At 47.9% G+C, this 22,997-nt stretch overlaps 1 protein-coding gene across 1 annotated transcript; it reads right to left on the bottom strand.

Annotated features, from left to right (window-relative positions):
• Positions 1-1,160: 1,160 nt before the first annotated feature.
• Positions 1,161-22,997, bottom strand: LOC144118458 (uncharacterized). Its single transcript, XM_077651396.1, has 4 exons — positions 22,773-22,997; positions 6,346-6,530; positions 2,215-2,310; positions 1,161-1,633 (listed from the first exon to the last, which is right to left on the bottom strand). The coding sequence occupies exons 1-4, from the start codon at positions 22,867-22,869 to the stop codon at positions 1,394-1,396; spliced, it is 618 nt and encodes a 205-aa protein (XP_077507522.1). The 5' UTR covers positions 22,870-22,997; the 3' UTR covers positions 1,161-1,393.

Here is a 22,997-nt window from a genome sequence, read left to right as displayed (position 1 = left end):
TGCTAGTTAGCACGTTTTGAGTTGTATTACTGATTTACTACACCGCTAACAATGCTATGTCGAAAGAAGCGTTTTTCTAAAAAGGCTATTTTTAAAAATTGGGTAAATTCTTAGGTGAAACACCCTGTACATTCTTCCGAGCGGGTAAACATCCACCCCTTACACCAACAACGAACCCGTTACCATCGTTACCGAACTACTCACTACAGAGCCAATCCTTCACAACACCAAAGATGGGGTAGTCTGACAGTGCATGACCAGAATGCCGGGATGCACTCAAGCCACAGGTAGACTCACGGTAGCCGAAATACTTGTTCAGTGCTGAGCTGTGAGTTTCAGCGGTGAGCTGTTTGCTTTCCTAGGGTTCTGCTTGCCCTCATTAGGCTGCCACCGGCAAATGAAGTAGTGGTAATTAGCTTTATAGTAAGACAAGCCATTTTATTGTTTTAGAAATTCGCTCCGATTCCATTTTCACTAACGTCCATCAATCACCTTCTTTATACACTTTCCGCAAGCTTCAGCGTGTAGAAGGTAGAAAAATTTGCAGCTGGCAAGTCTACCCGAGATTCATCTCGCGAAGTTCTTATTCTACCTTCATCTTTTCTATAGGTAGAGGAGAGTGTTGGCCCTTAATAATAATAATAATAATAATAATAATAATAATAATAATAATAATAATAATAATAATAATAATAATAATAATAATAATAATAATAATAATAATTGGTTTTGGGTGGAAAGGAAATGGCGCAGTATCCGTTTCATAGATCGTTGGACACCTGAACAGCGCCGTAAGGGAAGGGATAAAGGAGGGAGTGAAAGAAGAGAGGAAAAGAGAGGTGCCGTAGTGGAGGGCTCCGGAGTAATTTCGACCACCTGGGGATCTTTAACGTGCACTGACATCGCACAGCACACGGGCGCCTTAGCGTTTTTCCTCCATAAAAACGCAGCCGCCGCGGTCGGGTTCGAACCCGGAAGCTCCGGATCAGTAGCCGAGCGCCCTAACCACTGAGCCATCACGGCGGGTAGTGTTGGCCCTTGAGAAGCTGTTTTTGGCATAAAGAACAACAGAAGGGCAGCAGGTCAAGCTTTCTTTTTACGTGAAGTGACGACAGAAGCGTGCTGGGCGCAGTAGAAACAATGACGAACGCCCATTCATATACAGCACTCATTATTAACCTTTATTGCTGGATTAATGTACAACTCGGTGGCACGCGATGCAGTTTAACGTCCGACAACCACTTTGTGCGCACGCGTTAAGCCGCACTATCCGTCCCACCTTTCCGCGCCGACTGACGTCCATGACACTGTGGACGTCCCGTACGGCGCTCCTAAATACGTAATAAGTCGTAAGGTCTCGTTCGCCGTTTGCGCATGCGCATACTACGCGCCCTCAGGCCTTCTTGTGCTTGGCTGCTGCTGCGGCTGCTGCTGCGTGTGCCGGGGCAGCGGCGTGGGCTGGGGCGACGCTGGCCGCTCCCGTAGCCGCAGCCGCAGCAGGGGCGACCGTGCCTGCCCCTGCTGCCACCGTGCCTGCTGCTGCTGCGGCGGCGGCCTGCTCTGCGCCGCACTTGACGGTGCACAGCCCCTGTTGACAAGAGCCGCTCAGCACTTGGCCGTCAAGAGTCCTGGTCTGCGTGTCACATAAGGGGAAGGGCGGGGCAAGGGAGGAGGAGGAAGCGTGAAGGCGACATCGTATGGAAGAGACCACATTAGCTAACGGGTTCATCGGCTGCGCTTGGGGTGGATGGCAATCAGTAATTGCTCCCTTATTATAAGTCTACTTCACCCTGGGGGATTCCCCTAAATATTTGACCAACATTGTTCGTCGGAGTAGTCGGTGCTGTTGCGAATTAAGCCTGGCTGAAAGAGGCCTTTCCGCTACTCTCGAGGCATGTTAGGTAGCTTTGCCCAAAACTCTCATCAGTTCTTAAATAGCGTGCCTGTCACACCCCAGTCTCGAAGACGGCGTCGGCCATCGGGGGATGTTTGTCAAAAGGCGACAGCCCAGAGTGCTTATGAAGAAAAGAGGCTGGGGGGAGGAACAATATGGTCCGTAGACGCCGGGAAACGAAGTACGCTCTTTACTTCATTTTGCCTTCGAAAATGTTCGGTACCAAATGCACGGGAGCGTCGGAGACCGTCACAAGGTTGCGATTCGTGCATTGTACATCAAGCAATCGTGTCTGCATGGTGTCCGGCGGTGGTGCTTACCTTGCAGGGCACGCCGTCTTCGCCGTCGGTGAAGATGAAGTACGCTCCTCTGCCTTCAACCACGTACTCGCAGTGCACCCGGCACTCGGAGAAGAGCTGCGCACAGGAGAGAAGTGCGGACACAGCGCTCTGGGGAGTTTGCCCATACTAATCATTATCATCATCAGCAGCAGCTGCCAGGCTAAGTACACTGCAGGTCACCCAGCTCTCCCATTGATCTTCACTGCGCACTGGCGTAGTCCTGCTGCGCCATTTCTATATCCTAACTAATCGATTGCTCTCATCTCCCCACCAGGATCTTCAAAAGAATGCTGAGGAAAAATTGAACTTGGCCTGTACCTATGGATCACAATATAAGGAGGCTATTTGCCTGTGAATAGAAGCAATAGCCTCCTTCTATGAACAGAAGAAGGCTATTTGCACTACAAGCAAAGCTTAATTAAAGAAGCTAACAAGACTAAAAGAATATAAATCCAGGCATCGCCACCATCGACAGTTTTCGCAGGTAAACCATGGTGAAGCCAATTTTATTTTTGCAGCTGATCCTGGTGGCTAGGCTACACCGCCGTAAATTTTTAGCGGTAATCACGGAGTCGTCCGTACTGACATCACGAGTTGGGATCGAGTGGCGGGAAAAAAAAATGTCCGATATTTAAATCCGATTTGTTCAGCAGTAAATGCCTCTTTTGCTGCCGAACAAACCTCAACATAGCCTGACAGACTCATAGAACTGATTCTAACTGAAAACAAGCACCCGCCTCGGTGGCTCAGTGGTTAGGGCGCTCGACTACTGATTCGCAGTTCCCGGATTCGAACCCGACCGCGGCGGCTGAGTTTTTAGGGAGGCAAAACGCTAAGGCGCCCGTGTGCTGTGCGATGTCAGTGAACGTTAAAGATCCCCAGGTGGTCGAAATTATTCCGGAGCCCTCCACTATGGCACCTCTTTCTTCCTTTCTTCTTTCACTCCCTCCTTCATCCCTTCCCTTACGTCGTGGTTCAGGTGTCCGCCGATATATGAGGCAGATACTGCGCCATTTCCTTTCCACAAAAACCAATTATTATTACTGAAGACAAGTTGAATGCACTTGTCCTCAGTGTCCCTTTAAAGGCAACTTCCATTTACCGGACAGAGGTGGGACTGGTTGGTGCACTGCTCTTCCAAAAGCTCCAGCTCAAGATCTCTGCCACAGCCGCCGCGTTTCGAAGGAAGGGAAACGCAAAAGGCGCTCGTGTTCTGTGCGATCTTAGTTCACGGTACAGATCCCCAGGCGGTCGAAATTATTCCCGAGCCACCTGCTACGCCCCCTCCCCCCTCTCCCCTTCTTCTTTCACTCATACCTTCTTCCCTTCCCTCAAGGCGCGTTTGAGGTGTCTGCCGAGAAATGAGAAAGTTACTATGACCTTTCCTCGCCTCAGAAACAAAAAAAAAGTCCGTGTCCTTTGCGATGCCATCATCAGCAGCAGCATCAGCCTTACTATGCCCAATGCAGAGCGAAGGCCTCTCCCATATAGCTCAAATTAACCCAGTCGTGCGCCAGCTGCGGCCACCTTATCACCTATAAATTTCTAATTTCATCCGCCCAGTTTACTTGTCGGCCTCTGCTTCGCTCACTTTGTCTATAGGAATTCAGTCCTTTGCCCTCAATGGTTATTCGGACTACCTGGGTTAGAACCAGGAGTACCCGGGTCTGGTGGTGGTAGTGGAAAACATTTATTCAAGGCAATTTATAGGAGAGATTGGGGACTGGCCTTAAGCGCCAGCCCTTTACAAGTTCTAGAAGCGGTTCCTAGTCCGGGACCCGGGTCTGTATGGAGGCGAAATGCAAAAGGCGCCCGTGTCCTGTGCGCTGTCAGTGCACGTTAAAGATCTTCAGATAATAATAATTGGTTTTGGGGAAAGGAAATGGCGCAATATCTGTCTCATATATTGTTGGACACCTGAACCGTGCCGTAAGGGAAGGGATAAATGAGGGAGTGAAAGAACAAAGGAAGAAAGAGGTACTCGTAGTGGAGGGCTCCGGAATAATTTCGACCACTTGGGGATCTTTAACGTGCACTGACATCGCACAGCACACAGGCGCCTTGGCGTTTTGCCTCCATAAAACACAGCCGCCGCGGTCGGCGCGGATTCAAAGGCTGCCTTGCGGGCCTTCGCTCGCAATAAGCTCCCTCACAATATACTGACCACTCTATTTGCATATGGACAACGCCATCCAGCCGTGTCGGTGCACCTCGAGTGGACCCCAGACCATTCTTCCTCCGTGGGCAACGCCCTAGTCCACTCTACGGCCTCGATCTTCTGGTGTTCACATACTTCCCAGGCTTGGCCAACACCCCTTGTACCAGCACCATACTTACAAGTGGTGGGTGGACAAGGATGAACGCCACAAAGAGCGAAGAGCCTACCTCGAAGCACTCCGCATAGACAAACGAGAACTCCCTAGGCCATCCGACTCTCTCCCTAGGAAGCACGCAGCGCTGCTCAGACATGCCCAAACGCACTCACTACCCAATGACTTCACCTTACACAAAATACAACAGGACCTCAGCGCACTTCACTGTCAAGGGTGTGACTCCATACCCACTATTGTCAACACATGCTGGAGCTGCCCAAGAGGCAACCCTTCCCCCTCGGGGCGGTTGAGGTGTCCACCGGGAAGTGAGGGCATTACTGTTTATTTCCATTTCTAAGGGTCGAATATGATTAATTATGATGATGACGAATTTTTATGGCGCAAGGACATCTGTTGCCACAGAGGGCCTTGGCAGAAGGTTTTTTTTTTACTTCTCAAGGGGGGGTAAAAGACCAATTACCCAAGCATTTCACCCTAAGGAAGCCGAGCACCAGACCAGGGGAGAGCTTGTACCCATTGTATCACCGGTGGGTACCCGGCGGCACTGGGGAGCGAACCCCGCACCTCCCGCATGCGAGGCGAATGCTCAAATGACTAGGTCACCGCTGCGGTACAATATGATTAATTATGACCACCTAAGGTTCTTTAATGTGCGTTGACAGCGTGCAGCACGCTGGCGCCTTCAGTATCTGCTGGCTTGAAACGCGGACACTGGGGCTACTATTTCATGCCGCGCCCTCGGGTTCGGCAGCTGAACGCGCTAACCACTAGTGTACCGCTGCGGATGGGCACCTCAACCGCGCCTTGACAGAAGGGTGAAGCAGGGAGTGAAAGAAGGAAAACAGAAAGAGGCACCGTTGCGGAGGTCTCTGGATTAATTCAGACCACTGAGATTGTCTAATATGCACTCAATGGCGCGGTACACCGGCGTTTTTAACACGTCGCCTCCATCGAAACGCGCCTGCCGCGGCCGGGATGTTATCCCGAGCAGTCGAGCTGATGCAGCCGAATGGCGTAATCACTGCAGCGAGTGCCCGGAGAAAATGGCCGCCGCTACCCGCCCGGGCATGGAGGAGAGAGAGAGAGGCCGGGCAAGTTCTCATTCTTTTAGGTACCGTTTCTTAATTTTCTCCGGATCTGCCTCCTGGAGGTGCTACAGACGCTCCTGCCATTGCAACTATAGAACACAGTTTGTGCGCGTTGCTAAGAAGAAGGGATAAAGAAGGGAGTGAAAGAAGAGAGGAACAAATAGGTCCGTAGTAGAGGGCTCCGGAATAATTTCGACCACCTGGGGATCTTTAACGTGCACTGACATCGCACAGCACACGGGCGCCTAAGAAACGCTAAGGCGCCCGTGTGCTGTGCGATGTCAGTGCACGTTAAAGATCCCCAGGTGGTCGAAATTATTCCGGAGCCCTCCACTATGGCACCTCTTCTTCCTTTCTTCTTTCACTCCCTTCTTTATCCCTTCCCTTACGGCGTGGTTCAGGTGTCCAACGATATATGAGACAGATACTGCGCCATTTCCTTTCCACCAAAAACCAATTATTATTATTATTATTGCTAAGAGCGCCTGTCGAAGGTGGCCTTCAGGACGACGTGAATTCCATCCGCCATCTCCTGTCTTTTGATTCCATGCCGCTGACGATAGCGTTTCGAGAAGAGGACTTGTTTTCGTCTCGGTCTAGACTAGTTATTTTTTTTTATGCCGCCCCTATAGTTCTAAATGTGTTGCCTCAGAGAAGGAGTTCAATGACTTGGACTGTGTCACTGTTACCTTGACGTTGGTGCACTTGTGCGTGCCCTTCTGCCCCACGTCCACTCCGCCGCGGGAACCCGCCGTCGCAGTCTCGGAGGGTCCGTGCAGCGCTGTGGCGTTACCGGCGGCAGCTGCTGGTTCCGGGTGGGCCGGAACTGCTGCGGCGCCTGCTGCCGCTGGTGGAGTTGCGCCGGTGGCCCACACTGCGGTGTAAACAAAGGCAGCTCACTCACTCACTCACTCACTCACTCACTCACTCACTCACTCACTCACTCACTCACTCACTCACTCACTCACTCACTCACTCACTCACTCACTCACTCACTCATTCACTCACTCACTCAGTTAATAAATTTTATAAACGTGTGCATTACAACACGACGAATAATTTGACACCATCCGCAACCCACTGCGACCAAAGCGGTTCGGCCGTAATGGCTGTCTGAAGGCCATCGGAATGCACGGCTTGGGGGCGGAAAGGTCGTCGGTGCGAATCCCACGCGTATTTTGGGCTTCTTCTCAATTAGTACATTTATCTTCAGAAACATGCCAAGTCATTTGACACCACTTAGAACATTCTTCGTCAAACGGGTTGCCCCCAAATTTTATGCAAATAGTGGACCCGAGGGGTGGGGTGGGGGGGGGGGGGCACCTCAACGGCCGCTATACTGGTAGATATATAAGGGATCGAAAGCAAAGACATCAATTCAGGCGCTACGCGCCTACTTTCACTGTGTGATATAGTGTGGCCGCATGGCTACTGTTTTGGTCAATTTGAGCTTCATTGCAGACAGACGCGTCCTTGACAAACGTAAGTAGTAAGCGCTGACGCTGTTAAAAACCGCACGCATACGTAATCGGCTTATCACAACCTGCTCCTGTTTCCACTGCGGGTTTCAGTGGGTGACGCATGATGGCGCTACGACTGCACTTTTACACTTTTGTTCAGTTCGCGCGGACACGCTCTGTCCACAACTTCCGTCCACAGCGCCTGTCCACAGCTTCCGGTGGCGCCACTCATGAGCCAAGAAATGCGTTGACATAACAACATAAGTAAGAAGTTATAAGTGGGTGTGATATATCGTTGACGATAATGATAAACCGGGGTGAGAGAAACGAATTTGGGAATGAGAGCCGCCGACCTCTTTTGTTTAGGATCGTACGAATACCACGGTATACACCAGTTTAGTTCGTTTCTGTTGGGGGCACACTGCTTGTATTTTGTTTCTGGTGGTTTCTTTTAGTACACGTGCTTTTTACCCGCACTCTTCGTTGTCTTTAAAAGGCGGGGCGCATTGTCGCTGGAACTAACGGCCGTTCTGTGCTGATTTAAAGACTCGGAAGATAGCGCTATACAAAAAGGAGTAGTGAGAGAGAGAGAGAGATAAAAACGAGGGAAAACTTTATTAGGCGACCTCAAAAGGTTCAAGCACCGCACCTACGAACCACACAACGTGGTACGTGCGTGCGCAGGTTTTTTCTAGCTTAGCCCGGGGAAGGTCAACTATACAAAGTGTAACGTGGAAAGAAGAGTTATCGCGCAAGAAAGCGACCCTTGGAAACCTTTCTCCAGCCCAGGCCCCTTCTAGTCTGAAAACAAAATATTCACATCACTAAAAGAAATGTATGTACGCATTGAGTCAAGCTGGCAGTATGAAGCCGGAAGCGCTCGCCATGCATACCATAGCCGTGTTAAGAGCGTGCTCCTTTCTCCCAGCTGTTTCCTGCTTTTCTTGCTTTTGCGCTGTTCGTTTTATTTGGAGTATGAACGAAATATAAAGGCAGATTTTCTTCCACGCGCAGCTCATAAGTACGAAGGGAAGGCGTTACAGAGGCGCGGTGTGTGATAAGGGTCTCCGCAATATGCGTCGCCGCGGGTGCCTCGGATGAAACACCGTCCGAGAAGGAGTGAAAAAGATAAATGCTTTGAGAAAGGGACAAGACGTAGTGGGTGGTCGGACATACATTTAACCTGGTTATCCGTCCTGAATAAGGGTAGTACGGAACGGGTAGAAGTATAACGGGAATCAAACAGAAATAAATGAAATAGAATAGAAATAGAATTATATTAGATATCTAATAGGAAACAATACAATACGAAAATAGAGAATACCGAGTGAATATCAGAATAGAAAACGTAAGGTGATGATGAAGAAGACAGTGATATGCTGTTCAGAGCATAGTTCTCACCAACTGCTATGTTAAGGGTTACAAAATTTTCTTTCCTCTCAATTAGTACATTCTGACTTAATGAATCTTTCCAGTCCCTCTCTTTGTTGTTATTATTATTAATATTATTATTACTAATTTTTAAATCAAAACTTTCATCCCTTTTCTGTTCATGAAGAAGAATCCTCCAGTGTTGCTTTGTCGCGTGCTTTTCATTTTAATTACCTGAATACAAGTGAATAGTCACCCGATTCTTGGCCGATCCCCCAGTGTGGGTATGTGCCATCTGTTGATAGGCTAACAACAACAACAACAACAACAACAACAACAACAACAACAACAACAACAACAACAACAACAACAACAACAACAACAACAACAACAACAACAACAACAACAACAACAACAACAACAACAACAACAACAACAACAGAGTTCAGAGAACCACACATCCATTGCAGTTTCCACGGGGTTCTCAAGCTGCGGAGAGCTTTTGGGTGGAGTCTCCGGCGTGCTTGAAATATTTTCTTTCATTATCACTGCCATAATTTCTTGCATGATTCGGCACCCTTACGGCTGTTTGTCGGCGGGGTCCCCTAACGATTCCAATTCATTTTCAAATTCCGAATGAACAGAACACATTTTTTTTCTTTTCGTCATTGCTTTAACTGTATACGCTAACTGATGAAGAATTTTAGATTAGTGAGTAATAATTCTTTTGAATGCAAACTGCCGCAAGCGTCTCACTTTCGTGTCTGGGTTCCGGTCGCGCTGTTCCATGCTTAAACGCGCTCATCAAGTCCGCCGTACAAGCTCCACTTTTGTAATTAATTCAGGTGTGCTTCTGTATATATGCCAGGTTACTTATTTTGGGTACCGCATATTTTTCTGTGTTCACGATGTAGTTATGTGGTAAGCTGATTGAGACTTATATTACATTAGTGCGTCGTCCAGCAGGAACTTACACAAACACGAATTCTGAGTAAATTATTAATACTGGTTAAATGAAGACACGTCTTCGGGAAGCATGCGATGTAAATTTTTGTTGCGAAAGCAAGACTACGCCAGCCAGGCAGCCAGCTCGGCTCGTCGCATGGTCGCACTTCAGCATTATGCCGTATACCGTGGCCCACGAACGACCTTGAGCCGCCGTTGCCTAGCAGCGCCGCAGCCGCGCTCCAACAGATGGCGCCGCCGTCGACGCCGCTGCCGCTCGCTCCACCAGGTTACAGTGGCTGGAATTCTAGCCACTGTAACCGGATGTGCTCCGCTGGGGTAGAGGGAGAGGAGGTGTCGCCTCGCGGCGGGGGAGGTGTTATGAAGAGCGCGAAAGAGAGGCAACAACGACAGAACGAAGCGAGGAAGAGACAACGCGCTCAAGAGACGCCAGAAGAACGCCACGCACGACTCGAGAAGCGTCGTAACGAAGATGCGGCTAGAAGAAGTCGTGCCACGTCCCGAGCGACTCTTCACTTTCGGAAGAGACCGCTTTGAGTTCTCGAGAGCGTCGGAATGAGACGCTGCGTAGACGACGTGCCGGGGAAACGAAGCTTTCGCAATTAAACTAGGGTTAACCAGAGCTAAACCACAGCCAGTTTTTTTCCTATAATTATTTGTAAGGCTGCTGTTGTCTGTTGTCCAGGTAATGCCGTACCTGATAATGTAATGCCGCGTTTTGAAAGGTTCTCAGATGTATGAGCTGTTCCATGAATGCCGGGAAGACGTTGAATGCATTAGAATGGTTATAACCATTACTGCTGCGACAGCATCTGTGCGCCTTACATCTGTATTTCAGTGAGTAACCATAAGCCAGATGCAAGGAATTTAGTGCAAATATACTGATGTCAGATTTCTGCCTGGCTTAACGCATGATTTAATGGGCCCCTAGCACTCTTCATTCTGCTTATAGTGCATGCGATAAGAGACATGCAGCGCCATGTGTCGTTTACACTGCCCTCTTCGCTGATATTTTAAAGCCAAAGCTTTACTACTTCCCTGCGTAGCTTCTTGACCGTGTGCGCGAGTTTGACCTTGAACAAAGGAGAAACCACGTGACAGCTGTGATGTCACTCAGCCGCCGCCGAAACCGAGCACTCGCCTCTGTTTCTATGGGCCGTTGACTTTGACAACGTTCTAGACTCCGATGATTTTGAGGAAAGGAAGGGCGCATAACTGGCTCCGTGGGGCAGTGGACGTCTCAATCGCGCTTTGAGGTACGTGGGATAGTGAGAGAGAGAGAGAGAGAGAGAGAGATGTGGGCTGCATGCATTCATTAGCGCTGACAACGTTGTGGGAGATACGCGGCACTGCAGCAAAGGGCCGCAGCGTTAATTTTGTGACCAACCTCTCGCGATCAACCATTAATTGAACTGCCACCGGCCAGGGTGGCAGGGTGGGCGCGACGCCTATCCAGTGTGAGGAATGCACTCCACGTTACAGACGTCAAGCCGCTCTAGTTGCCCGATGCACCGCAGCTTAGCAAGTCCGAACTTAGCCAAGTATAACTACGCGTAACCTTCTGCTTTGTCTACTTAGGTTTAGCCGTGTTAAACATTTGCTTAATTTTTGAAGCTTGTGCACGCGGAGGCGTCTCATGCAGGTCATTTTAGGGGTGCATTTGTAGCAGGCACTTACTTGCATACGCCAATGTCACATCAAAACCCAAGTAATGACCTGACTGTGGCTCCGGTCGGCAGGCATGGCGACGTCATTTGTTAAAAAAAAATTTGGGCAATTGTAGGATCTCTGTCGTAAATGGGTTTCAGTTCATTGCTCACCTTATTTACTGGAAGGGAGAAGGGGAACGGACGGCTACTTTGAATGATAGAAGCTGGTAACAAGCAGTGTCCGCAGGATGTTGGACATTTTCTCTCGATCCATTTTTTGCGCATGTTTCTTGAGTTTATTACTCAAGCAACGTACAAACAAGCACAACCAACGTGGTGCAGCATGAAGTGGTGGTATCTCACCTCGCTTTCTTGGAGTGAATATTTATCTCACAGCGCACTATAGAATTAAATATTTCAGTCTGCACTCTGTATAAGATTATGTACCAACAGCTCTACGTTGCTGTTATCGGCACTTACATTTAGGCTCGTCTATAATTATCGCCAGTCTTGCCTAGATCCCGCGACTCTTCGGTATGTAATAAATGGTAACGCGTTAATGAGTTTTCACGTGCCGCGGCAACGCAGTGGGTTATGATCAGTTGCATCGTAGCGGAGAGCTCAATAAATAAAGTATTCAGCGACATTTGCGTGACACCTACATTTATGGGGGCCCCTTTCGTCACAGATTATCTCACTGCGTGCCAGTGTACATATATAACCGGTGCTTCCGCCAGAAATAATGTTTCGGTAGCAGCACCTTTCCAGCCTCTTTCTCTCTTTCTGAATGCAATCGTGTTTGTTTATGAGGTCCCCAAAGAGCGCAGGAAATGAAGGCGCTCCGTTCGTCCGCCGCAGAGATTGCGCTGCCAACGCTCTCAGTGCGAAAAATAGTGCGCGGCCACTATATTATACGGGCCTGCTGGCTGGCAGCTGTCATGATAGAAACTGAGATGGGCCGAGGGAAGACGCCCGTATGCTCTCGCGCACTACAACGAGGATTTCGCGCTCCCAGCTTATTTATTCTTCGCCGTAAAGAAAGAATTGGCGTCAATTTGCTTCAGGGACAGTATCAGTATAGGACAGCATTACAGACCCTGTTCACGAGTAAAGCCGGCGTCCGTCCGTTGGCGTCACGATAAAGCAGGTGGAAAAAAAATTAATTCAAATAAATTCGGCGCAATTGCCACGTGCCCTCGGTGACGCAACGAATCGGTAAATTGGTCGAGAGAAAGACAGTCTTCCGAAGAAGTATATGCGCAAAAATGAGCCTTACAGGAGCTCGGAAACAGCAACCATGGGTGTCACAAGTGCGACCGGTGGCTGTGTTTGAAACAGCCGCCTGCCGGGACAGTGGCGCGTCGCTTAACCGCTGCACCACACTGCGCCAGGAGCGGTATGGTAGCTCCCCAAGACCTACGAATTTAAAGTGGAGGATGAGCAACTCAGAGTATACGGGCGTGTGGGCCGAACCTAGGTGACAGAGAAGGAATACTTGCCAGGAAGGGATATCTAATGTTATCGCATTCTACTCTAAAGGCTAGGTTAAGCGCCGTCCGTGTTTTTTTTTTTGTTTTCCTCCAGTAGGTATGCAATATAATTTGTCAGGACAAATCATGCATTCTTCTGTACTTAATTGGGTAGCTTTTTGTGAAGCTGCTTTCCTTCCAGGAGTGCATTTCTTAGCGGAATGGAAGACGGATAATAATGTAACTGGATTTGAATAATGAATTTGTAACTGAAAACATATTAGTTTCAAGTAAGGAAAAGCAGGGCTTGTAAAGCCGGCGATAAAAAGAAAAGAGGTCGGTCAGTTTTCCGTCTGGTAAATCCAACTTAACAATTGATAATTTTTTTCGCGTCAGTTTATTATTTTGTTATTTTTGGAGGGGGGAGAGAAGAGATATTTGGCTTGCTGATTTGTAAGTTGATTAGAGGAGGTAACGAACAAAGAAATATTTAGGTGATGGTATAAATCAATGCAACGAACTTGAGGCAATCGAAACATGAGCGTTGACGTACTAATTGCACGGTATTTCGCTCTTCTAAAACCTTATTCGCCAAATTAGGGAACCAACGTGGGCTTGCAGCATTTCTACGTCATCAGCACGGAACTAAGTTATGTGTAGCCTAGCTCGTCTGTATCTGTAGCTCTTGCCTAATGCAAAAGCTATTTTTTTTTGTATATGGTAGCAAGGTATAATGAGAAACCCTGCACAGCTTGGACGCAAAAAATTAAGGGAAGAATTTATTCAGCGAAGCGCTGTGGCGCAATAATTTTGTGGAGCATGCTTGCTGTTTTTCCTTGCCGCATATTTTTTGACGTTTTAGTTTATTCGTCTGTATTTTTTTATTTGAAAATAGAAGGAAAAAGTGATGGCGAAAGAGGGGAGGGCGGGAAGAGGAGCTTCGCACAACTTTTATTTTGTCCTAATAAAGCTAGCAACTTAAGTAGTTTCAGGAGATCAACAGAAACCCACGCGTAGCCGTGGGCGGAACTTGCATTTTTCGCCCTAACATGTTAATGGGGAAACCTGAGACCGACATTAATGAAGCCTTCCTTCTACCGCGCACTAATGAGACAAAGCAGCAGTATAACAAAGAACGACGTAAAAAAAAAAGGTAGATGCGTGCGATTCCACTGTGCAGCGTGCTAAAAAAACAATCAGCGAATTCGTCTATATTCGTACATGAAGGTACGCATATACTTAACTGTAAAAATGCGCTAGTAAGAAAACGTCTGCAGTAACTTTTTTTGTCACTCTCCATGATGCAGGACTTCATGTAGAGTCGATTACTGCGTGATTAATAATCACTGGAAATATAGTTTCAGCGCGAAAGCGCCACTGCACAAGGACAGCTGAAAAACGCGAGCTATGTGTGAAGCCTTAACTTTTGACCTTTGACGGTCAACGCACTTCATATGCTGCGCATATCGTGACTGAAAGGCTATGCGAATAAAATGATATATACTAGATAAGTCGCGAAAAAATTTCCTATTTGTGTTTTCATATTTTCTGTCAAAAAATTTTTTTTTCCACTACCGTAAGTACTGAAATGCGAACACCCTATTAACCATCGTCCGTGATTCAGAAAAAAAAAAGATTGGGAAGAATGAACGCGATCTAAGCGCCCTTTGAATCCGAACACCGCCGTGGTTCAAAGGTCCGCGATTTAACTTTAAAAGAAAAAAAAAACAAGGATAACAATGTGTGTTAGTACTACTCCGTTCACAACAGGTACCGAGCGATCTGCAGCCAGCGTAGCTCAGAAGCTTACATAATGCGCTTGCAGCAGGAAGCACTCGTGGAGCTCACTACACGCCTCCGCAGCTTTTGTAAGAAGAAAAAGAAAAAAAAGAAATACAGAGCTGCGCGCAATCAGTGCCTTTTAGCAGGGAAATGAGAGCAGCTGTGGGAGGCATACGGATTCAGCTCAACTGCGCGCGGGGTGCTTCCATCCCAGCCGACGCAGTCGGAAGCTGTGTACGAGAGAAAACCAACCTCCGTCGGAGAAAAACGCTCGCTAAGCGGGCCTAACGCACTTGCGCTGCAGCAGCCGACCTCGCTAGCTCGCGCAGCTTTGGCTTCGTGCTCGGTTTAGAGCGCCTAAGCTCGGCTATACTATAACGACGAGAAAAGAGGGCCTGTACGTGGTGAAAACATCGAGCGGGTTCAGCCGCTTTCTTGCGCCTGCCACTATAGTAAAGCGGTCCACGAAGTGCATTTAATAAAGGACGTATTTCAGTCAATCAGTCCTCGTCCTATAGCTGAGCATGCCCGACGGTCGAGATCATTGCGTTTGTCGTTATCTTTCCTGTGATAGAGTTGTTGTCCTTGAAAGAAAGGCGTTAGATAAGGCAGGTCTGCGCAAGGAAATAAGAGGGAAGATGGAGGTGCTGTGCGATGTCAGTGCACGTTAAAGATCCCCAGGTGGTCGAAATTGTTCCGGAGACCTCCACTACGGCACCTCTTTCTTCCTTTCTTCTGTCACTCCCTCCTTGTTCTCTTCTTCCCTTACGGCGCGGTTCGGGTGTCCAACGATATTTGAGACAGATACTGCGCCATTTCCTTTCCCCAAAAAACCAATTATCATTATTATTACTAGACACTTGATAGCTCTAGATAGCGAGGGTGGGACCACAACCTTGGGTGTAAGCGGCGGTGAGAATAACTTGTTACTGGCTTCTTTGTCCGTTATCGTTGAACGTGCTATACTGTTACACTGTTACGGAAATATTGAAGGTAACGGTCCATCATTATGATATGTAGCAAAATCTTTCTTTTAAAGTGTGTCCAGTGATCGCATCGAACAGTTAAGACTGCCATAGGAAACCAGTTGGGAACGCTTTTGAAGACGGGCTCGACGTCCCGTCTGTTCTCCGCCAGATAGTTGCACGCAGCGACCGAACGCTCCGCGAGTTCTACCTTGGACGATTAACAACTGGACGCCACACTCCAGTTGTAGTCAGCATAGTGCTGTGCGTATGTGTTTTTATTGCTCCATCATGAACTAATCACGCGCACAACCTGGACACATTTCTTATTGTGTAAATAGTTTGTTTATATTACCTCCCCCCCCCATCCTCTCTTCCTGTCCCCTCACCTCTTTCATTTCATTTCTCCATTCTGCCTGCTATCCTTTATTTCCGCTGCCCCAGCTCAGGCACTTCAGTATCGATGGCAGATGCCGGGGCTAGCAAAAATCTTTTCCTTCCTTTTTACTATTATTTTAATAAAAACCACTTACTACTACGCTTTTGATGATAACAAACACGTGAATAGAAAAAAAAATACATGACTGCCGTCGGGTGATCTGCGGATATATTGATTGCTATAGTGAAATCTTACATTATATGAAAAAATTGTGTTCATAAACAGGTTCCCGCTCAAAAATGCTTTTGTTAAGATTGTTGGGTATGCATGTTCATCTTAGTGGACGATAAAATGTCCAGCGTGCTGAAGACCGCTAACCTCTGCTGCCTTGATGCCGAGAATGAATTACCTCTGCGAAACGTAGGCACTGGTGTTCAAGGTTTACCAACCATCCTCATTATAGTTTGAATCGTTTTGAGATAGAAGCGGACCATTAGCTTGGCTGCTCGTTCTGTGCTGTTCTCCGTGGGCGAACGTTCTGGGTTCATTGTACGAAGGTCTGATATGCTGTGGTATTCTTGCAACCTGCTCCAGCACACTTTCGAGAGAAAATGTACTAACGCATACGTTATCGCGACCGGAGATTCTGTTTCACCCCGAGTTTTATTCTTACAGCGCTATAGCTGTATTATTCTCAGCCTTCACAGGCCACATACATTTCTTACGTTTGAAAAATATTTTTTTTCGGCCCCTACTTATGGTCTTAACGAGCAGACCATCGACTGAAAGCTGGTTTCAAACCGCTGAACTGTTGTTTACATTGAATGCTTTGTCCCAGTGAGTCGCACGGTCTGGAACGACCTATTCTCCTCTGTTGTGCCATCACCGCATCCCAAATCTTCAACTAAGCGGTATCCAGTCGTCCGCCTTTATCTGCTTAGTGCACGTGTTCTTGTTTTGCATCCACTCCCGTTTTTAGTGCCGATGAGCCCGGACTGCAAATAAGTAAAACAAAGTGGTTATGTCTTTTCAATGCATCTCTGTCGTCTCTAATTGCAGTTGGCAGTGGCAGCGACGTATGCAGATACAAACAGCAGAATAAATGCTTCATGATGTTCGAGCATCAGTTGATAAAGAGAGCGAGAGCCACGATACAGAGTTCTGTCGGCGAACTCAGCTGGAATTCTGAAGCATACGCAGATACACTTCCTTGTTAGGAGTGCAACCGAACACCCGACCGTAATTTGCGTTTGGCCTGCCTAGTAACCCGAGCGGGACCTTTCTAAGCGCACGCGCGCACGGAAGTTTTGCGGACGCAATAATGAGCGCGCCAGATTGTCTAAATTTTTCGAATCCTATTTAAGGCGCCGAGGGAATTGCGTTGGAATGCGACACCGCAAAACTTTACCGTTGAACTTTAGCAAATAGGCGGCCCACGTAGGATTACTTCCATTCTTACGAGTGCAAACGCAGCGAAGCTTTCAGTGCTCCGACAGCCTCTGTCGCGATTTGTCTTTCAACCGCTTTTGACGAAAGTATTCATTAGGCGTCAGAAGTGAACCTTGTGCGATCAAAGTCCAACACTAGTAAAGTTTAGCAGTCAATATTAAGTTCTGTGGGAGCTTCTTGAGCCAGATTTAGGTGTAGCCACCATTGTTACTGTAGCAGTACATAAAAGAGGTTTGTCCTCCGTACCAAAACAAAACGTTCAATGACGTCATGTCTCCGGAATCACCTGATCAACATCCGTCAAATAAAAACGGCTGGGTTTAGCTGCTGGCCCCTGAGAATATGCCGTCTTGGTCACGTGATCAATGCTGTGGTAAATGATGCTTGATATGTGAATAGGTATATGTGGCCCGGTTATGTGGCCCAGGTATGTGACCCAGGTATGCGGCCCTCTCGGTGTGACGAAGGGCAAAGCTGGGGAAGCTAAAGCTATTACTGTCGGCCGTCATGAAGGCGTTTCGATAAGCGACGGCTGCACCTTGTATACACATCGAATACCTTTTTTTTTGCGGCCTAAATGTCAGTGAAGTAGTCGAAAGGTACCCCTGCCCTAACGGTGAGTTGGATTTGCGAATATGAGGCTGACATCATTTGTAAAACGCCAAACGGGTCAACAGCAGCTGTCACCCCCCGCTTTTCCGAGAACATCTATTTTCGTTCTTCGTTTGGCGTTTGCCGTTCTCCGTTTTGCCGGCTCAAGGAATAGGTGCCCGCCAACAACAGAGGTTTTCTCAGAAAAACTGACTCAAACTAAGACTATAGCGTGCAAATTTATTTTTTATAAAAATAAGTTCCAACATTCTTTCTGTACACTTTGTGGCTTTATATATTCATGAAGTACTAAGGATACGTGGCATTCGGTTTATCTATGATGTCGCTTCTTTACATTTGCGTCTTGTAAGCACAGCACTAATACTTCTTACTATTTGCGCTGTTTATATCTGAGTACACGTACTCAAACATAAGCAGAAAAAAACTAGCACTTAAAAGCTTATATTTCACGTCAGTTGACGCCAGCGTATAGACTGCCAAACGCAGCTGCCTCGAGGCGCGCTTCCAACCTCGTGAAGAGTAAATCACTCCTGACATTCGCTGACGAACCGAGCCGCAGCTGCTATGGGAGACAAATTCTAAGACCTAAGATCGCGCTGGAACAGTCCTCGTTGCAAAGTGGTCACATTACGCGAGATCGCTTTTGGTGTGATCTCAGACTTTTCCAGTGTACGCAACTTCCAAGATAATCAGTGTCCCGAAGACAAGGTCATTGAGGTAGTGGGTGGCGATACTGTTTTCGACCGACTTCACAACTTACTTCGGTGCGGTTGTGATAGACGCGAAGAGCTGCTTGGTTTGTGAAATGGCGTAGACCTTAATAACTACGAGGACCTAATCAACGATAAAAAAGATAAGCGTCACGGTGGATCGACCTTTTTTTCCTTTATTGTTTGGGGGGAGGAGGGGGAGGAGCGGTGTAGCGATGCTGTAGCTTTTGATACGCATGGTAAGATTGAGCACTCTGCATTCCTCTGCAAAGACGGTAAGTGCGCTGACTCAGGTTCGGTTTCGTCATCAAGATCGTGTAGAGTTTCGGCTCGAGCTCAATAATTCTGCACTGCATGACAAGAATTTTTTAAAAATCTAATGTACAATGCAAATGAACAACCGCAGTGGTGGCTCACTGGTAGAGCATCCGGCTCGCATGCGGGAGGTGCTGGGTTTGATCCCCAGTGTTTCTGGATACCCACCGGTGTTACAATAAGTACAAGCATAGTCCTTCAATGTTTTTGACCATGGTACAACTTCGTCTCGGCCGTGCTCAGGTGTGAAATGCTTGGGAAAAAGAGAGGGTCTTTGGCCTACCTCCTTCGACGGATCGTTGATGCGTCGAAGTTCCAACTCCACCATTCGCGGTAAACCGCATTTGTGTCACCCTTTTTTTAGACTGCCTCTCCAAGCCCATAGTGACACAATTTTGACGCAGGCTCTTTTTCCAAAGCTATGCATCCTGAAAAATCCAGAACCAGTCCGGGTCATGGCATGTCATGCACCCATTTGAGAAAACCGATGAGTAACCTGCCGGCAGCGGGAGTCGAACCCACCCGGGAGTCGAGGCCACGACCATGAACAACGGCATTCAACTCTCGAAGCTCACATGCAAGGGTTGCGACTTGGAACCATGCGCAAGCGCGGAAACGCAACCACTTGACACATCCGACTAACTTTGTTGATTTCGTGAAGTTCTCTTCCCTTATGAAACTTCACTGCAACTACCTTTGGAATATCCACAAAGCAGTATCGGAGAAGGCTGCAGTCGCTCGACCAGAAACAATTTTGTAAACATTCCGGGCCGTATGTATTAAACGCTGGTGATTGCAGGGTACTTCTATAGTGTAATGTAGCGTAGCAGTTCTAGACTAACAGGTGGTATTTAAGAATGCGTGCTCGTTGCTGTTGATGACAGCCTTCAAAAGCCAGAGCCGCCTTGTTATGCTTTACTTACGGGACAAGTGTGCGTTCCAACTCACGGTAACAATTTACTAAAAATGACTGGCGCTTTAGCATTGATAAGCACGGAATATTATGCGGAGGCACGATTTTTTGTAAAGCGTGGTTGAAGTGTCCGCTGACCCAGGGAGCCACTTATGCGCCTTTTCTTTTTTCAAAATTAACGGAGTCTAAACCTTTAATGGTTTTGAGAAAAAATAAGCGCATAACTGCCTCAATTTGTAGGTGGACGCTAGCGCCTGCTCACAGCGCGATTGAGGTGTCCACTAACCCAGTGAGCCAGTTACACTTGCTGCTCGGAGGTTTCACACAGACGGTCACCGCTGAAACCCGGGAAGTGCGGCTAGAAGTGCTCCAGCTCTAATAATTTTACTATTAGACTCTTACTTGGAACACAGAAGCAGCAGCGATAGCGTTTGCTAATGTACGTAGCTACAATACCCACAGCCAATGCCACTACCATTACGCAATCCTATATGACATTTTTCAGACTCACCGGCCCCCATGTGATCACCGATACCGTCTCTCTTCGATAGCATTTTCAACCACGCGTGTTTTTTAAGGTACAGAAAAGACAAAGTTTCCTATAGGACACCTATGTAAAAAAAAAATAACGCATTTAAGATCATGCACGTGTAAAGGCTCCATCAGCTTGTTCACAATAAACTCGCACGCTGTCAGGCCTGGTTTCGCGGCATGATTAATGATGGTTGCTGTGATTTTGCAGAGCGTACCTTTCGTGGTCAGTCTGGCCCCAGTATAATTAATTGTTTTTTAACTTCCGGCGTGATTCTCGTGGTTTGTGGTTATTATTAGTCTTTTAGTGCTTCACCGAAAATTTACTTCGTGGCAATGAGAATAAAAACAGCTGCGTCCTGTCCTAAAGGCGCTGTGAAAACTGCCGACATGTTTCCCATTTTACTTGTGAACATTCTCTCATGGATTCAGTGGTATAGGAATGTAAAAAAAAGGGTACGCTGGCGCACGCGAGTAATGCTTGCCGCGGTTGCGAGGAAAATGAATTCAGAATGCTTGAGAAGCCCCGCCGCGGTGGCTCAGTGGTTAGAGCGATCGGCTACTGATCCGGAGTTCCCGGGTTCGAACCCGACCGCGGCGGCTGCGTTTTTATGGAGGAAAAACGCTAAGGCGCCTGTGTGCTGTGCGATATCAGTGCACGTTAAAGATCCCCAGGTGGTCGAAATTATTCCGGAGCCCTCCACTACGGCACCTCTTCTTCCTTTCTTCTTTCACTCCCTCCTTTATCCCTTCCCTTACGGTGCGGTTCAGGTGTCCAACGATATATATGAGACAGATACTGCGCCATTTCCTTTCCCCCAAAACCAATTATTATTATTATTAATGCTTGATAAGCACGTGCAGTCCAGGGAGCCGCGGAACTTTCGTGGCTTAAACTAACTTCGAAGGAGTAAGAAAACAGATTAGCGACTGGGAATGCCTGCCTGGAAAGACAGGCTTCGTCCGAAACAGCGCGTGGCAGCGGACTTTCAAGTGCACTTGCTTGAGTGATGTTGTGCTGCTTGTGAAAGTGGAGCGCAAGCCAGATGATGTATAGTGAGTCGGTCGTTGGAGGATATGTCGTACAAAGAAAGTAAATTGAGCTGGGTGTTAAATGCACATGAAAAACGAACTTTTTTTTGCAGAAAATAAAAGGACATATCGTGTTCAAACAATGAAACTAAGGTCCGTCTCACAGCTACGCACTTTGCAGCGCCATGACAGATGCGGACGCTAGGCGACGGCTTCCACTATCGCGTGCAGTTTTCGTGCTCTCGCGAGTGAAGCACACAGATCTGGAAGCCGCCGCCTCGCGCTCATGGCTTCCACGCCGCTACGAACCAGATGTTGCGGTGGTGTTGTGGTGAAGACTTATGCTTAAGGATGCAGTGCCAGCAGTCGTGAGTCTTCATAGTCATCCGCCTCGTATGCGGGAGGTGCGGGGTTCGATCCCCAGTGCCGCCGGGTACCCACCGGTGACACAATGGGTACAAGCTTTCCCCTGGTCTGGTGCTCGGCTTATTTAGGGTGAAATGCTTGGGAAATGGGTCTGTGACCCCACCTTGAGAAAAAGAAAAAAATACCTTGTGACATGGCGCTCTTTGGCCATAGCTGCCCTTGCGCCATAAAAATCCATAATCATCATCATCATCTTCATAGTCACTATAGACTATGTGACGTCACTCTGCCGATATATGCCGTCTTCAATGACTAAGCGCGAACACCATGCAGAATGGTTATCGACAGGGCAATTAAAGAACGGTTGTAGTACACGTTTGAGTAGTCGCTCGTCGGATACATGCGATCGCTTTCGAGCAAAGGATGTGTTTACCCTGTTCAGTACGTGAGATTTTTTTCAGAAGCGATAAATGAGGCATATACCCGCGCTTAAGTGCATCACACTCGTTTTGACTCCATCCTCCTACGCCGACAAGGATGTATTGTACTGTAAATTCGTCTTTCCCTGTCCAAAGACATTTCGGCTTGTCACAGTGAATAAAATAAGCATCACCGAAACTGCCGCGTGACGTTCAAAGGCGGAGATTACGACCATAAGGGCAGACAGGCGCCGAAATTTCTGCCCAGATGAAGCATTTCAATCACATACTAGCTTTTTCCAACTGCGCTTGCGCGTCGGAAATTGCGAAGAAGCCACCGCGAAGTCCTTTGCGGCATCTACACCACATTTGTTATCCTTGGACTTCCTTCACAGATGCAAGGAATGGGATCTGGACGTCTAACAAGTCCGCTCGGTCTTTTTGTTGAAGGATCGTCCCATATGCGGTCTAATACGGCATACGGGATTTTTCATATGGGATTTGAAAGTTCCATGTGAAATTTTCTCCGCCGATTCAAAGAGGGTATCAGTGCATACCAACAAGACTGCACACCTAGTTCGCTGAGTTGTCATCCCATATGGGGTATTTTTGAGTAACAAACATATCGTTCTCTTTGCGACCGATCATTCATTTTCTTTTTGTGTAAAAAAAAAAAAGAACCGCGCCTCGAAAATCGGTGCACTTAACCGAGGCTGCAACTCGCTTACCGACGGCGCTCTGAAGCAGCAGGGCAAGGCAAACCGACGTGAAAGCCATCCCGATGTCGACGCGTGCTCCTTGCACCGCCTGCCTCCGCCGCAGCATTTTTTTCGGGCCCGACTGGGGTGAGGACGCCGGGGCGGAAACGCGAGCGCACGGCGTCGTCTTCTCGGAAGGCCAGAAACGGCGAGAGGCAACCCGCCCCCCTGTACGCGCCGTAATTGCTCCTCGCG

The sequence above is a fragment of the Amblyomma americanum genome, chromosome 2, assembly GCF_052857255.1.
Source record: "Amblyomma americanum isolate KBUSLIRL-KWMA chromosome 2, ASM5285725v1, whole genome shotgun sequence".
Lineage (NCBI taxonomy): Eukaryota > Metazoa > Arthropoda > Arachnida > Ixodida > Ixodidae > Amblyomma > Amblyomma americanum.
Note: the sequence above shows the minus strand (reverse complement) of the source record. Positions and strands in the feature narration are given on the sequence as shown.